Source organism: Rhinatrema bivittatum, chromosome 7, assembly GCF_901001135.1.
Source record: "Rhinatrema bivittatum chromosome 7, aRhiBiv1.1, whole genome shotgun sequence".
NCBI classification, from domain to species: domain Eukaryota; kingdom Metazoa; phylum Chordata; class Amphibia; order Gymnophiona; family Rhinatrematidae; genus Rhinatrema; species Rhinatrema bivittatum.
Window position 1 is genome coordinate 171,901,987 of NC_042621.1, and position 18,473 is coordinate 171,920,459.

Consider the following 18,473-nt stretch of genomic DNA (forward strand, 5'->3'; position numbering starts at 1 on the left):
ATGAAGGTGGAGAGGACTAGTGGTACACTCAGTGGAAAACATCCAAATACAGAAGGTGTAGCACTAGGCACATTAGGATCCACAAAGTAACAAGAGGATTCAGTCAATTACACAAAATTGTGAGGCAATTCCACTTTTATTAATAGTCGTTATCAGGAGGAGTTGATTTTAGGGACCACAAGTTTGTGTAATTGTCTGAACCCACTTGTTGCTTTGTGGATCCTAATGTGCCTAGCGCTACATCTTCTGTATTTGGTTGTAGTCTACTTTACTACCTTTGCCAGCTCCACATCTCCTCTACTGGGAGGGATATATGTCTAGTGAAGGGACCATAAGCCCCTTTACAAATATTTTACCTGCAGAAATTTCCCTTTATAAAAATTAGGCAATTGATATATACTTAAAATTGTGTGTATTTTTATGCAAATAAGGGTGAGGTGCTCCAAGGTTTGGAGTTTGGTTGAGGTTGGGACTTAAGCAAATTATTTTTTATTTGAAAATGTAAATAAATTCTCATGGCAAAATTATGTGTAGCAAATCGGTGTAATTATGTGTGCATAATTTTGCCAGAATAAATTTCAATGCAGACATAATTCCACCTTGAAAATTGATGTAACTTACGTATGATGTTACAAAATTGCAGCCTTACTTGGGTAAATAGTGAGTTGCCTGAATTAACCTGACCTGCCTGAAAATTGGCCCCCTCTGACCAACTAAAAGCATAAATGGGCTTTTCCAGTGTGTATACGTTTCGCTGGATTAAGGGGAGATGTTCCAGGGCGGGGGAGAAGAGCAGGGAAGGGAAACAACGTGTATAGCTTTGATTGTCAGATTTATATGCATTATTTTCCAGTACATGTAGCTTTCCTTTGAGAATTGGCTACAAATGCTGCAGAATTTGCATCTATACAGGCTGGCTGTAAATTGCACCCTTTACATACATACGGGCCGATACAGTACAGTGCACTCCGACGGAGCACACTGTTAACCTGCCATTGGACGTGTGTTTTCCCTTACCCCTTATTCATTAAGGGGCCGAAAACGCGCATCCAATCCCCTGAACCTAATAGCTCCCGCAACATGCAAATGCATGTTGATGGCCCTATTAGGTATTCCAGCACGATTCAGCCAAACCGCACATTTTGCTTTCAGAAATTAGCGCCTACCCAAAAGGTAGGCGCTAATTTCTTCGGGCACCGGGAAAGTGCACAGAAAAGCAGTAAAAACTGCTTTTCTGTGCATTCTCCGACTTAATATCATGGCGATATTCAGTCGGAGGTCCCGAAACTTTCCAAAAGTAAAAAAAAATTTAAAGTCGGCCCGCAGCTGTCGGGTCGAAAACCGGACACTCAATTTTGCCGGCGTCTGGTTTCCGAGCCCGTGGCTGTCAGCGGGCTTGAGAACCGACGCCGGCAAAATTGAGCATCGGCTGTCAAACCCGCTGTCAGCCGCCGCTCCGGTCCAAAAGGAGGCGCTAGGGACGCGCTAGTGTCCCTAGCGCCTCCTTTTACCTGGTTTTACCACCAGGCCTAATTAGCATTCTCTCTTTTCTCCCTACTAACCTCACCCCCTCTCCTCGCTCCCACTCATTCCTGCCCTGACCACACCACCTGATGGCTGTTCCCCGGTTCTCCTTCTCCTAGTCCTCCCCATCATGCATCTTACAGTCCCATCCCTGGTTCTGATGGTGTAGTTCTCCACTCTAGTCTGGAGAAAGTGGTGCTGATACAGGAAGAGCTGTAGGTTCCTCCCGACTCCAATACAGTACAGGAGCACAGCACTGTCATCCTCTCTCCTCACCTCTCTGCGACTCCTGCTTGGCTCTGCTTTATTACTGAGCACCAAGGCGAGAAAGGCGTTCCTTGTTCCCTTGGAGATGCACTGGGATGTGCTCAGGCTTTGTTTTGGGGGTGGTGGGGGGGGGGAGGGGGAGGTGAAAGGACGACAGTACTCAGCAGTAAATCAGCACCAGAAGCTTTACCAGCAGCAACAGCAGGCAGGCACTGAAAAGTGTCAACTCATTCAGCTGTAGGTTTTTTTTAAACTTGCTGGCAGCGGAAGTTACATCTATAAGATGTAGTTTCTGCTATGAGCAAGTTGCAGGAAAGGGGGGAGGATCAGAGCACAGCACTCTTCTGAGCATGTGCAGCTCATCCACTCTGTTGTCTCCTGCCAGCTGCCTTTGACTGGATTTTACAGTGTCCGGGTTGCACTTGGAACCGGACACTGTACAACTGACAGAAAAACCAGACTTGTCCAGTTCAAAACTGGGCAGTTGGTCACCCTATCTCCGGAGCAGCAGCAGCAAGTTGCATGGGCCGACCAGCTGCCAGTATGCACTGTCCCGGCCTGCCCATGCCCTGCCTACACCCCACCCATGCCCAGACCCTGTCCCCTGCCCACCCCTATTTTGTAATCCGGTTCTTTGACGCATACTGGGAGATATGTGTGTGGCAGTGGGTGTTTGAAAATCCCCACGGTGCGCACGCAGCCCGGCCATGCTTGTAACTCTTGGATTTAAAGCGTGCTGGGTTTTTAAAAATCGGGCTGATGTTTGATAGGCATCCCTCCTAATAAACAGCCCGATACAGTAAAGTCCGTGGGAGAGCGGACGAACGCCCGCTCTCCCGGCGCACGCACCGGCCCTTGGCCGGTGCGAGCGATTCAGTATTCAAATGAGCTGACGCGGTGCAAACGAGGGAAAGGAGGCGCTAGGGACACTAGCGCGTCCCTAGCGCCTCCTTTTGGCCTGGAGCGGCGGCTGTCAGCGGGTTTGACAGCCGACGCTCAATTTTGCCGGCGTCGGTTCTCGAGCCCGCTGACAGCCACGGGCTCGGAAACCGGACGCCGGCAAAATTGAGCGTCCGAATTCAAATTTTATTTATTTTTTTTTTACTTTTTTTTACTTTTGGGGACCTCCGACTTAATATCGCTATGATATTAAGTCGGAGGGTGCACAGAAAAGCAGTTTTAACTGCTTTTCTGTGCACTTCCCTGGCGCCGGAAGAAATTAGCGCCGACCTTTGGGCGGCGCTAATTTCTTAGAGTAAAATGTGCGGCTTGGCTGCACATTTTACTTACTGGATCGCTCGGGCATACCTAATAGGGCCATCAACATGCATTTGCATGTTGAGGGCGCTATTAGGTGCCGCGGGTGGGCCGCGTGTTTTCCTCCCCTTACTGAATAAGGGGTAAGGGAAAACACGCGTCCAGAGCAGGGTGACAGTGCGCTCCGACGGAGCACACTTTACTGTATCGACCTGAAAGTTTGCTCTAGTAGTTGAATGCACTGTTTCACCTTCCCCTCAGCCTGCCACTCCACTATTGCATTCAGTCAGGAAGTTAAGTAATAATAATGTTTAAAATCCAGTACCTCTATGCCTCCTTGATGTCAAGGCTGGTTTAGAGTCCTCTTTAACAATCTCCACACAAGGAGTATAATGACTATAAACAGCCCAACATGTACTCCACTCCTTGAAACTAACTTTAATTTTTAATTGGGAGAAAAAAATATTCATAAGTGGAATATGGTAGTTTCATACATTGCATACTAAGTGCCATCCAGGTTATCGTGTCATCAACTTTAATCATTAGATACCATCCAACCACCTAAAAGTTCAAAAAGTTAATTTTTCAAATTCTTATATTTATTTTTTGGCGACATATTCTCACATTGCATATTCAAGTCTATCTACACCGCCATCATTCATTGCTTGTCATTCCTGTTATTTTTCTACATTGCCATATTAAGTACCATCCAGTGCACTATCATTTTCCACTTATAAATATTTTTCTCACAGTTAAAGATTTACGTTTAGTTTTGAGAAAAGTGGCATAAACACTGGGTTGTTTATAGTAGATTCGTCTTTGCCACCCTTGGCAGCTTCTTCCTCTAAATAAAACTGAACTTTTTTATGTAAACATTGGAGACATTTATCCAAGACTTAAATTGGTATTGTCAAGAAATGATAGCAAAAAAAAAAAAAAAAAAGAGGAAGGATAGTCATTTCAATACTGACCACATATTGGCTCAGGCAAGACAGAATATGTCTTAGCCAGTGTTGTAGATCTTTGGTCAATATTCAGTGATATGGCGAGTGACAAACTTATGCAGAGAATGTTACACATGTGACTTGCCCTGGATATTTAGCAGTACTTACGTTGCTCATATCTTCTGCTGAATATCTGAGGATTAAGTTACATGTATAATTTTATGCTAATAAATCGAGGACTACGATTTCTTTGATCAGATTTGTGTGTATAACTTTATCCAGACAGCACTGAATATATGTGCTTACTAGGTCAAGTCAAGCCCTGTCCCTGGATTGCCTCCACTGCCCTTTTCCTGCAGGTATATTATGCGAGCACAAAAATTGTATGCATCTGGCAGAGGAAAATATTAAAGTTCAGTTTTTGTGCACATAACTAAAAGTGTCACACACACACACACACACACACACACACACACACACACACACACACACACACACAAGAGCTCAGAATAAAAATGTCTGTATTTTTTTCCCAGTACAATATGCTTTCTTTGTCTAATAGATATGAATGATTTATTCCAGGGTCATGCTTGCTTATTTACCTACCTTTTTATTTATGCTACATTTATAAATATATGCAAGACCAGCGTGCAAGAAAATACATACGAAGGTACAATGGAAAATGAAAATGAGGAAAACTAAATTTTTATGAAATTCATATTACATAGCCACACATGGAGAACCATGTGTTAAATGGAGCAAAACAGAAAAACTTAATTTCAAGAAGAAGAAAAGTCTCACCATGAATTATAGTTCCCTATCTTACTAATATTTGCCTTACAGTGTTTTAACACATATGAAAGTGTAGATTAGCATGTTTTATTTATTGTCACAGTTTGTCCTATCAACATGGTTATCAGCATTTTTACTTAATAAATCACTCTGATAATGAGTGTCTAAAGACTCTACTCAAGATTTATGGCATGCAGGATAATTAAGAATGTGGGCAGACAGAGCACCCTGAGCATTGATCTTGTGAGCTATCTTAAGCATAGCAAAACCATACATCCTTAAAGATAGATTTTAAAAGCGTGGCTCGTGCAAAAACGGCCATATTTAAGCCTATGTGGGCTGCACGCAATGTGAATTTTAAGAAGCCAGGAAGGGCGCTTCTTGCATGTACACACATTAAGAATCAGGAGGCAGAAAAGGGGCAGGTCCAAGACTGATGCGCATAACCACAAATTTTGCGCAGGAGCCGAGAGACAGAGAGAGACAGACTGTATAGAGTCAGTCTGACAGTATATATATGTACTACTATAAGGGCACTTTGAACCAGGGAGGATTTTTGGAAGGTGGGTTGGGGTTAGGGGTGTTAGACACATTCAGAGGCATTCATAGTAAAACTGACATCAGTAAAGAATTATAAGTGATGAAAAGTCTAACAAGAGAAGCTGATTTGTACACTGCAGTGCTAGATGCATTGTACAAATGTGAGTGTCATACTGACTCTATACAGAGTCTCTCTCTCCCTTAGTGTGCAAGATACATGTGTAAAGGCTGTGGAAGTACGTGCGGCAACAGTATTTCAAATGCTACGTGTACACTTTATAAAATGAGGCGAATGTTTGCTCACTCTGCAATATGAGCGTTTATGGGTGCACTCGTGTTCCTTTTAACATTTATCAGGTAGTGTTTTAATTGAATACCTTGATGGCAGGCTATGCACTGCAAAAAGTGGTATTGAAGATCTCACTAGAAGTTATTCAGGGTCCTTAGGGGGTCGATTTTAAAAAGTCCGCTCATGCGTCCATGGGTGCGCAGTTCCCGGCGTGAGCACATGGACATGCCAATTTTATAACATGCGCGCGCATTTTATAAAATTCAATGGCCGCACACAAGTGCGCCGGATTTTAAAATCCATGCACGCATATGTGGGCGACTCACGATGAGCAGGGGGGTTGGGATTTTATAACCTATACGCAGCGACGCAATCGGGCCTTCTCCAGTTGCCTCCCAGTCCACTCCAATTAAGGAGCGGACTGGGAGGGAACTTTCCTATTCCTAACCCTATCCTTCCTACTTCTTCCCCTCTCCTCCCCTTCTCTCCCCGACCCCTAACCTAACCCTACCTATCCTTAATTTTTTTATTTTGTTACTTACTGCTCCTCCGGCTAATGGTGCCGTCCTGGCCCACCCCTCCCTGCTCATAGCACACTCCCCGAGCCGTCCCTTTTCCCTCGGCCGACATTTCTGCACGTACCGGGGTTTACGTACGAGGCTGGGTCCATTGTAAAATGTGTGCTTTGCGCGCAAGGCCCGGCCACACGCGGATACCCCAGTTTTTACACGCATAGCTCTTTGAAAATCCGGGCTTTAATGAGTAAAAGCTCCAGTATTTGGTTGGGAGGCATCAGGAGTGTTCAGTAAACCAATCTAGAAATCCAGGGGTCACTGGACTAGCCCAACTCAGATTAATCAAACTTCAAACTAAATACAGCCTCATAGCTTGTTAAAGCAGTTTGGGCTGCTTAGGAGCTGTTGGCAATGAAGGGTGACATAACTGTTGGAGGAAAAATAAAGAGAGGGCAACAGAAATGAGATGGAGACTGACAAGGAAAAGTAAAGACAATAAGAATGGCAGACAGTCAGAGCACTGGAAAAATCGAATGGAATTCTCATATTTTTACATTTAAAGTTACAAGTAATACATTGCTTTAGTATTTTGAAATTAGAAAATTTGTAGTTTAAACATTTTTTTTAAGTCTTTAATAATTATACTTGAGCATTTTTGCACAAAAGATGCTTTCCGGTTGCTCAGTTTGTTTTTAAATTTTATATTTTTCCAGTTTATTGCTGCCAATGATAAGCTGTGGTTCTGGCTGGAAGTGAATTCTGTGGTAGATTTCTTCACTGTTCCCCCAGTATTTGTCTCAGTATATTTAAGCAGAAGTTGGCTTGGTAAGTAACAAACATTTTCCTTTCACTCCTTAATACCTATCAGATTAATTGTGATGGTCCTTTCTATGCCAGATCTTGTATTCATCTTCCTTCATAAAACTATGGAGGTAGCAGTCTCAAAAATCCACTTCATGAGGCTGAACATATGAGCAGTCATTGATTTTGATTTAGCTATAGTACCAGCTATCTAGTCACATTCATCAGGAGTTTTAGATTCTCTTGTGCTCTTATAGTTAAATAAATCAAAATAAATAAATAAAAAAATACTTTCTCTAGGAACCCTACACCTCAGCCTTAATTTGGCATTCATGTGGGTCTTGTCAAATCATGATCCTGAATTCCTGATAACACTGAGGATGTTGCCTGTTCTTGCTCAATTTCTTTTTATCATATTGTCCTTATCTGAGATTACAATCATATGAACCCCTTCCTCCAGAAAATGTTCAGTCTAAAAGCAGAGGTTCTAACAATTTTTTTCTTTCCAAGCTCCCATGTGCAAATTCTTTAATGCAGTGATAACCCTTTGGATACTCATAAGAACATAAAAAGTTGCCATACTGGGTCAGACCGAGGGCCCATCAAGCCCAGCATCCTGTTTTCCTCAGTGGCCAACCCAGGTTACAAATACCTGGCAAGTACAGAAAAACTAAGTATATCCCTTGCTACTGATGCCGGTAATAGCATTGGCTATTCCCTAAGTCAGCAACAGCACCAAGTGGCATATAAGGGATTGGAAACTTCCACTCCTCACGTTTGCCAGTTTACTCATGTTTTTATTTATTTACTTGGCATTTCTTATATTCCACAAGTTCCAGATTACGTTCAGGATATCCCTAATGAAAATGCATGAGATGAAGCAGCATGCAAGCAAAATTTATCTCATGAGCATATCTAGGATCTCCTTGGATTTGACCTGGAGACTCAAACTCTAATGGAATTGAAACTCTGTGTACCCTGCTGCTGCTAGTGAAGCAGCCTGTGTGGTCCACCGCATCTGATTGACATGCACAGGTCAATCGCATGCCTCCTTCCTTTTTCCTGCTCCTCAGGCCAATTGGATCCATCCTCCCTTTTTTCTGCCTGCATGGGAGGGAAGAAGGGATGTGGCCTCCAGTTGCCCCGAGCTGGCAGGAAGAAGGGGCAGTCCCATCGGCCCATGGCAGAAGTGGAAGCAGGATATAACATGGCTGAAAGAAGAAGTCCCATTGTCCACAGAGGCCCCTAGGAAAAGGTTGCTGCCACTTGTGGTTTTAGGGTGGGAAGAGGAAGTGTATTTGAGGGGTGTATGTGTGTGTGGAGGGAGGGAGGGAGGGAGTGTATATAAATGGGTAAGTGTGTGTATGTGAAAGGAATTTATGTGAGTGTGGCACGTGTGTGGGGGGGGGAGGAAGCATATGTGAGGGGGCATGTGTGTGATGGGGAGAATGAGAAGAATGTATGTGTAAAAATGAGCATGTATGTATGTGAGAGAGCAAGAGTGAACATATGAGCGTGTTAGAGTAGATGTGTATGAAAGAAGAGAAAGCTTGTGCGCATACCATCCGACCAGTTCCCCCTCATCCCCCCTTACTAATAAATGAAAATCTCAGGGAGACTGTAAATTGAAAGTTACCAGGTATGCTCATGAATATTCATTAGGGATATCCTGAAAACCCGAGCAGATTGCTGTTTATAAGAACTGTACATTGCCTACTCTTATCTCAAATTAGAGCTCTACCGATTGCAATGTAACATTTGCATCCTTTTAGAGCAGAGCATGAGGAAGGTTTTGTACTGACTCAATCTTACACTGAGAACCCAGAATTGCAATAGAACTGGATGAGAGATTTCTCACATTTTAATTGGAAGGCCACAGACTTGCAGCCATGTTTTACCATAGTTTGCTGCAAATTGAGATCATTGGTTCTCTCTTTATCTAAAAAAAACCAAACACACTTATACAATATAGAGAAAAACTCAATATCCAGATTATTTTATAGTCAGAGAACCAGGGAGATTATTTGAATCTCACTACCTTAGGCCTGGATTTATCAAAATGCACTAAATATCACCTGCGATAGAAAAAGGGGTGTGTTTTATGGTAATAGGCAGTTTATCGCCATTTGCACTAATACCTGTGCAAAGAGCTAAGTTACAATAATTTTCCCACTTTGAGATTAGTGCCAGAATGTGGTATTTCCTACATACAACCACTGGGGGGAACCATGTTTACTATCAGAGAGAGAGAGAGAGACACCATAATTCCCTCACCCTAGATAGGAATTTATATCTCTATGGGAGGCCCATCTAGTAACTTGAGGTGAGGTTTAGGTATTAGTGTAAGGGTTAGGGGCCACTTTGACTTTCAAAGTGGGATGTACGAACAGAACAGTGCTCTCTTGTGAAGATTTGATGACCCTCAGAGTGAGGAAACTCACTCAGAGATGAGATTTGTGAAATGTTCTCTCAACCTAACTTGATGTTACCCAGATAGAGAGTCCATCAAGCTAGGTTGAGAGAACATTGCAGAAATCTCATCTTTGAGTGAGTTTCCTCACTCCGAGGGTCATCAAATCTTCACATGAGAGCACTGTTCTGTTCGTACATCTCACTTTGAATGTCAAAGTAGCCCCTAACCCCTACACTAATACCTAAACCTCACCTCGAGTTACTAAGTGGGCCTCTCTTACAGATATAAATACCTATCTAGGGTGAGGGCATTATGGCTAGTCTCTCTCTCTCTCTCTCTCAACATATCACAAAATGAATGAAGCCTTAACACAAGCTATCACACAGCTTAACATTCCTGAAAAAGGTGTAGCTAAAAGCTGCACAAAATGGTTAGCCCACCCTTAACTCCTCCCCCTTTTCAGATTTGCATCGCACCATACATTATGGTGCTATCGCATGCATTAAAGGTGTTAAGGGCTTTACGCATGCAAAACAGCCTTATAGCATTTTGATAAATGACCCCCTTAATCAGAAAGAGGCTACATTTAGTGTTTCTTCTGCTCAGGTAATAAGGACAGGGAGAGCCAAAGGTGTTCTCAATTACAAAAGCTCATAACCCAAAATTGACTGGAAAAGAACAAAATAACATTGTACTATAGTCATACGCATCCCCATCATGTCATAGAACTATTCGGTCTCGACCAACAGCTGCATTCTGTCAAGTCCAGTACAGTTTCCACAGTGAAAGAACAAACCAGATAGCAAGTTAGTCCTGCGCAGCACCCAAAGGAAATCCAACCAAAATAAAACCAGGAAAATTATCTCACTGAATATACATTTAAGCTCCGTAATTTGTTCCCCGAGGATGTGGTTATGGCAGTAGGTGTAGCTGGGTTTAAAAAAGGTTTAGATAAGTTATTGGAGAAGTCCATTACCTGCTATTACTCTAGTTGACTTAGAAAATAGCCACTGCTATTACTAGCATCAGTAGCATGGAATAGACTTAGTTTTTGAGTACTTGCTAGGCACTTATAGCCTGGATTGGCCACTGTTGGAAACAGGATGCTGGGCTTTATGGACCTTTGGTCTGACCCAGTATGGTAACTTATTATGTTCTTATGTAGATTTTGCAACGGCAATGTCCAGAAAATAAACAATTTGCTAATTTAGTTATTCAATTGGATCTATAATGACTAGACTAGCAATATGTTAGTTTTGTGTACATTTATCTTATGCAGTAGATCAAAAGATGATCAAACCACTGTGCCAGATAAGGAATATTTGCGTTTTCATATATCCTGATATTTTAAGGAAGAAATACAAAATAACTAACTATAAAACTTATAAGAGTACAAGGAGCTTGTGAAAGATATTTTATTTTGTACAAGATTTGCTCGTTTTCTGCTGAATGGGACAGGCAATTCTCTTCAAATTGGTTTCGATATTCTTTTTCCCAGCCAGGGCTATGTATGTATCTCTCATACCATAAAAGATTTTTCATAGTATCTATTAATTCAGAGTATAAAAGTTTCATTCCTCTAGTCCCATCTTCCTCATCAGATATCAGAAATGGGCTGCATACTAATGCATGCAGTATACTGCACAGGTAATTGCTGTCATACTCTGCAAGCCTCAATAGGACAATATTCATATTTCGTTATGGGTGTGGCATGGTAAGCAGTCTCAGGGCATCTGTGGGGCTGATTTCTAGAGTTAATGGGCAATTTCAAGTTCTGGAATTTTAGCATTTTAAGCAAGTGGAGCTCCCTCTACACATAAGTGGGTTTTCTATTCCCTTGCACATAATCTCTTTCAATAAGGCAACAATGGGGTCCTTATTCCTAGCCTGTGGCAAATCGTGGGTATCATGAGCTTAATAGCAATCAACCAGTAAGCCTAGCTCTATGCAGAAGACTGTATTCTCATATTTTCTGCTTCTCTGTCTTTGGCAACCATGGTGAATCTCCCTTTTAACTCCAAACAAAACCTGGAACTAGACTTTCATCTCCTCATGACACTCCTGGCAATGTTGTTCTTCTATCTCCCAGAACCTTTTATTTATTTATTTATTTATTTATTTATTTATTTATTTATTTTTAATTTTTATATACCGAAGTTCTAGTAGAGACTACAAATCACTCCGGTTTACATAAAACGAAGAACTGCTCAACAGATAGCGGAGCTTTACATGGAACCGTATAACATATGGAACAGTATAACTGGTTGACAATTTAACATAGTGCTAAATAAAGTGATAATATTTTAACTGGTAATAAATAAAGAAATATAATATTTTATATAAGAAGTATAACTATTTAACGTAGCAATAAATATAAATATAGGCAATGCCTAATATATATATGAAATAAAGTGAATTTTTTTTTTTTTAAAGTGAATTTTTGAGCTCACAGATAATAGTCCAGTTGCAGATTCTTAAAAGTAGTACTTTATACAGTGTCCATAGTTAAGGGATGGAAGTCTGTCAGTCATAGTAAGATTAAGCGTCTGGGAAAGCTTGTTGGAAGAGAAAAGTTTTCAGTCTTTTTTTGAATTCTTGATAACTGGGTTCTAGTCTAAGATCTGGGGGAAGGGTGTTCCACTGGTGTGGGCCTGCTGAAGATAGCGCACGTTTGCTCAATGATGATTTTATTTGCGGAGCATGCAGTGTTCCTCTATATGCGCTTCTGATTGGTCTGGAGGAAGTGTGCGGTTGGAGTTGAGAGCTTAATGTGATGGGGGCTAGATTGTTTGTCGCTTTGTGGATGATAGTGAATACCTTATAGGGTATCCTTTGTTTAATGGGGAGCCAATGTAAGCTCCGGAGGATTGGGGTGATATGGTCTTTTTTGTTAGTGCTAGTTAGAATTCTAGCCGCTGAATTCTGAACCATCTGTAATGGCTTGATAGTGTTGGCGGGAATACCTAGTAGCAGGGAGTTGCAGTAGTCGAGCTTGGAAAGAATGATGGATTGCAGTACTAGCCTGAAGTCGGAGAGGTGAAGGAGGGGTTTAAGTTTTTTAAGGACTTGCAGTTTGTAAAAGCAGTCCTTTGTAGTATTGTTTACAAACTTTTTTAGGTTTAGATGATTATCTAGCCATGCTCCAAGGTCTCTGACGTCAGATGAGAACGAGTTGTTTGTGTTAGGTAGAGAAAGGCTGGAAGAGATTGTGCGTGGATCCTGGGAGACAATGAGCATTTCGGTTTTATTAGCATTTAATACTAAGTTAAGGCTTGAGAGTAGGTTTTTGATGGGCTGTAGGCATTCGTTCCAGTACGTGATGGTTTTTTGAAGGGATTCTGTGATCGGAAGGAGGATTTGTATGTCGTCTGCATAGAGGTAATGGGTAAGCTTAAGGTTTGAGAGTAGATGGCAGAGAGGGAGGAGGTAGATATTGAAGAGGGTGGGTGAAAGTGATGATCCTTGTGGGACTCCTTGCTCTGTCAGGATTGGGTGCGATTCTTTGTTGTTTATCCTTACTTTGTAGTATCTGTTGCTTAAGAAGGAATGGAACCATCTAAGGGCTGTGCCTTTGATCCCTATGTTGGCTAGTTGGTCTATTAGAGTAGAGTGTTTTACCGTATCAAATGCAGCGGAAAGATCCAAAAGAATGAGCAGGTAAGATTGTTTATTCTCCAGATTAACGAGGATTGTGTCAGTGAGAGATAGTAAGAGCGATTCGGTGTTTAGTAGGGATGTGCAGAGCAAAATTTTATGTTCATATTTTTTATGTCCGAAAGGGGGTCCCACTTGCGGCCAATATGGACATAAAAAAAATCCAATGAGTTGGGTATATGTACATATGTGCAAAAAAAAAATTAAACCCCCTCACCCTCCTTAATCCCCCCCCCAGACTTACCACAACTCCCTGGTGATCGAGCGAGGAGTGAGGACGTCATTTCTGCAATCCTTGGCGAGAAGCATGTGATGTCGGTGGCACGTCGAGTGACGCGGCGTCACGTGATTCCCGGCTCGTTCGCGCCGGACGGCTCGTTCGGCCCAAAAAGAACTTTTGGCCAGCTTGGGGGGGCCTCCTGGGGGAAATCCTTGGGGAAATCCGATCGTTTATGTCGAATCAATTTTTTAAGTAAAAAAAAAATATGAGTTGCGTTTTACTAATGCGGTCAATCCGAATGCACACCCCTAGTGTTTAGGCGTTTTCGGAATCCATATTGGGCTGGGGATAGAATGTTATGATCTTCCAGATAATCTGACAGTTGCTTGTTGACAATTTTTTCCATCAGTTTGGCGATAAGTGGTAAGTTTGCGATGGGTCTAAAATTAGCTGGGTCTGATGGGCAAGCGTTTGGTTTCTTTAGTAATGGTTTTAGTATTGCCAATTTTAACTGGTTAGGAACTAAACCTTGAGAAAGGGATGTGTTGATAATTTCTGCAATTGGTTTTGAGATGGTGTTTGGTATGGCGATGAGGAGATTTGTTGGTATTGGGTCAGATGGGTGGGAGGAAGGTTTGAATTTTTTGAGTGTGTTTTCAATCTCCAGTGAAGAAGTGAGCTCGAATGAATCCAGGTTTGTGGTTTGTTGCGGCAAGGATGTGAGATGGTGTGTTAGGGTAAGGCTGTTGGATGTGATTGATTGAGTAAGGTTGGTGATTTTTGTTTTGAAGTAGCTGGCTAGTTCGTTTGCTTTGTTGAGAGCTTGGTGGTCTGGGATAGTAGGAGGAGATGGTTTGGTTAAAGAGGAGACGTAGGAGAAAAGAGCTTTTGAATCGAATATGAAGTGGTGTATTTTTTTTCCTTTTGTTCCATTCTGATCCTAAGTAATGACTCCAAACCAAGCCGCAATTCAGTTTTCAAAATTCTGCTTATTCAGTAACAGTTAACCCTCAAGCATAGCGGCAACAGTTTGGAGCAAGTATTTAGCAAGACTTAAGAAAACTCAACCTTTAAGCTTTCAAGCAGACACAAACAGCAGCAGAAAAGTATTGTCTATAGTCCTATAACTCCTGGTCTGGCTTGCACAGACTAAAAGGACTCCATGCCAGAGTTCCCAAGTCGTAGACTAAGATAACCCTTATAGCCTGGAGTTCCAGTTGATACAGTTTGCAGTACAAGTTACAGAGAATTAATGGGAGTACCTTTCAAATTCAAATGTGCAGGGTTTCTAAATATCACAATTTCCCCCCAAAGCATACAGGAACAGAACTTATCAAGCACAGCTCATGAGTGCTAAACCTTCCATTACACAGCTTCAGCATTCTCAATATTGAGGGTTTCAGAACACAAATTAACCAATTAACTCACATGCAAGCTGCCCCAGGACCGGCTAAGGTAACTTCAGCCTAATATGCCTGGCTGTATGCAGCTCAGCCTTTCTGCTGCCTCTAATGTTGGGCTTATCTCTCTCTCTCTCTAAGCAGGTTCTAGCCAATAGCCTTAAACTTAAGTACAGCAAAAGCTCCTCTCCTTGAAATTGCCCACTCACTTGATTAGTGTTTCCTGGGGTTTGAAAAAAGCCCTTTTCCTCTCCTTGTTTTTGACATTTTGTTTCTTTTAAAGCTCTCCCACTCTGAGTTTCTCATGAGTTGTGCTCTAACAGGCCTAACCTTCTGCATTAGTTTCTAAATTACTTTAAAAGTTTAACCTTTTGTTGTCTTCAAGACATGTTTTCTCCAATCCCCATGGGAATGGCCACCATTTCCCTGCTTATTGCTAGACAAGAGACTTAGCTTAGAAATTGGAATGTCCATCTGAATCTGGGTCATCCTCCTCAATACTGCCTTTCATCATTTACCACATGCCCCTTGTCTCCACTTACTCTCTGCTCTGTTCCCCTCTGGTTCCTTTTATGGGAACTAGCAACCTATTGGAAAGCTGAGGGCACTTCCCTCTGACTCAGCCCCTTTTCTTGCACCACATCTCTTTAAATAGGTGACTGGAATTCTGGGATTTGTAGTCCTGCTAGAGTAAACATTTGTCACCCTAGCTTCAAGCTGTTGCTGCCTTTTGCTTAAAAGCTGCCTTTTTGCACAGAGACCACTATACACACACACCTAAATCATCACAATGGTTTTAATATATTAGTTTTGCAACGCAAACAGATGATATATGCTTTCAGCATTCTGAGACATAGCCTGTTAAAGTGAGTTAAATTGGATTTTTTTTTCTCATTGGTAATGGGTACTATGACATGTGATTGTGCTGGAAAGTATTATGTCACGTTATAAGTATCATGACAGAAAAGTAATGCCATAATGTGCTATTGTAAGTTCAAAAACAATACTGTCCTTAAAGTCTTTAGCAATTGCGTCACACAGCTTTTCAAACTGCAGTGGCATTTTAGCATTATTTGCTCGGATTACATAACCACTTCAAATGACTGTCATGACAATATTAGCCATCCACTCAGAGGCACTATAAAAAAGTAGATATTGATTTTTTATGGAAGATGAATAACTTCATAAGGTAATATTGACAGAGGTGGAACAAAGCATAGAAACAGCATTTAGAAGCAAACCCTCAGTATGCTTATAGTATGTGAGAGGAACATTACTATAATGTACAATTTAGACAAATATTTGAAAACAGAGTGAAATAAAATAAGAATTTTTTAACCTGGCCCCAATAACAGCCACATGCAGCCAGTATTTTTTAGTCTGAGAAGCGTGAAATTCAGAATGTAAAGATTTTTAGTGATTTTAATGTTCATATTCATGTGATCCCTGGAGACATGACTCAGGAACAATTACCAGATCTGGAATTTGTCCTATCTTATGCATAGGAACCTTAATTATCTGACATAACTGGAGGCTGGCTAGGGTTTATAAGATTTCTTTAACCTGGCTTCTAGGGATGACATCAATATGAACATTAATTTCAGTAAAAATTATTACATTATCATTAGGGAGCTTAATTTTCAGATTTATTTTAATTTTCTGGAAATTTCAATGTTAGAACAAAAAAAATCTGTAAAAGACTGACATAACTCACAGGAGAAAAATCAATGGAAAAGTCATGTTTCACAGATATTTTTTTTGTTCTAACATTGAAATTCCCAGGAAAAATAAAAACTAAAACTGAGAGTCCCTAAATCCCTATTTTATTGAGTAAGGGTAGATATAGTATGTACTCTAGCACAGTATGTTGTAAGAAATTGTCTTGTCCTGCTGGTCAGACTTAATCATCTTGTTTGCTCTACACAGGTAACATAGCTTAATGTTAAATCTTTTAATATTGCTTATATTAATGCAGGCTCGGGTAAAAACAAGGGAAATGTTATTTTTATCTTTCTTTATTACAGTTAGGTCTTTTATGTATAACTGAAACATGACGTACTAAGGCAGAGCAAGGTAAATTTTATGTTTAAACAGTTTTTATTCACATTTTCAAAGTAAGTTACAAACATCTAGGAGGTGGTGGATTCTGTATCACCTCCTAGTCATTTCAGAAGAAAAAACATACAACAGGGATATCCCCAATACTCAGTCCCCCCCCCCTCCCGTATCCCCCCCCCTATTCTCATCCCCTGAGTCCCTGATTGTAAACGTGCTGGATATCTCACAATTCCGTCCTCCTGATATGAAAGTCAATGCCAGGCATCGCCATGATCATTTGCCGGGAAACATAATGGTCAATCATTCAGTAAACAACTTCGAGCTTTGTGTGGAAGAGATTGAATGTAAGGTTCCCATACAGCAAGGAACCTTCGCCGTTGAAGAGGTGAACATCGAGAGGAAAGAGACTCCATATACATTAGGGAATAAAAGAGATTTCTCCAGTCCCAGAAGGAGGGTGGATCCACCTCTTGCCATCCCATTAAAATAACCCGCTTCTCAACTAAGCTTGCCTTTTGAACCAGTAAGCGGGTACCAGGATCTCGTAACCTCAAGGGAGGGATACAGCCAAACAAAAGCTACGAAGGGGAGATCGGTATAGGAATCATCAAGATAGTAGCTAAATACTTAGCGATTCACATCCAAGAAACCTTGATAGCTGGACAGGACCAAAAAGCATGGGCCAGGGTGCCCAAAACTGCCAGAAAGCGGCCACAGGAGGCAGAGCTAGCAATACGCTGGTGATATGCCATCTGCGGCGAAACATACGCCTGTCCTAGAAATTTATACCGGAGGTCCCGATAATAACTATTATACGAGATCCTGGCCACTCCCCAAAACAAGCACGTATCATAGAAGAGGTAACCACAAAGTTCTCATCCCCCGTCCAGTATGGTAAAGATCTCCAATTGCCCCTCTGCCCGTAGGTATTTATAAAAATGGGATAGAGAAGGCACATGGGTCCTAGACAGGAGGAAGGCCGCCTCTAGTTTCTGGAATGTGCTATATTGCAAAAACGAAATCGGAGCAGCCTCGGAGGGAACAGGCAGCGCGCGCTGGGCTCGGCGCATGCAGGTTGCACAAATGTGCACCCCCTTGTGCGTGCCGACCCCGGATTTTATAAGATACGCGCGTAGCCGCACGTATCTTATAAAATCCAGCATACTTTTGTTCGCGCCTGGTGCGCGAATAAAAGTACGCGATCGCGCAATTTTTTAAAATCTACCCCTAAGGGTATTGTTTTCAAATAGTGAGCGATTTGAAGGTAGGGAAATGTCAAGGCGCTCCCTTGTCCATAGTACTACCTAAATTCAGTAAAGGGCAGCGGTCAGCCCTCTGGGGTCAACAAATGTCCCAAATAGGTGAAGCCCAAATTCTGCCAGCACCTGAATACCGCTTGCTGAGATCCTGGGGAGAACTCAGTATTTATTTTATTTTTTATTTAAAAACTTTTCTATACCATTGTTTAGTAATGCACCATCACACCGGTTTACAATTAGGCACGAAATAAGTTTGGTTTATAAATTATCAAGAGGGTGCCAATACATTTTCGGTTACATGTTTCAATAATATACTCTATGTGGAAAGTGGATTGGGATTTCCATTTATATGATTGATAGGATAATCATATAGTTTCTATACTGCCCTTCTCTTAATTTAATACTTAATTATGATGAAAATAATAACGTAAGCAATTACGCTTTTTGGTGACTTTCAGCTGTATGTAGGTGTTCTTATTCATTGACCTCACTGTGAAAGGCTTTTTTGATGAGCCATGTTTTTAAACTTTTTTTTTTGAA

At 41.5% G+C, this 18,473-nt stretch overlaps 1 protein-coding gene across 2 annotated transcripts in view; it reads left to right on the forward strand.

Annotated features, from left to right (window-relative positions):
* KCNMA1 (potassium calcium-activated channel subfamily M alpha 1) overlaps window positions 1-18,473 on the forward strand; it is a 1,936,781-nt gene that overhangs the window by 1,019,055 nt on the left and 899,253 nt on the right. For both annotated transcript variants that reach the window (XM_029609517.1, XM_029609516.1), the window contains exon 5: window positions 6,842-6,953. In XM_029609517.1, the coding sequence (XP_029465377.1) occupies window positions 6,842-6,953 (112 nt within the window). The remainder of the gene's footprint in view (window positions 1-6,841; window positions 6,954-18,473) is intronic.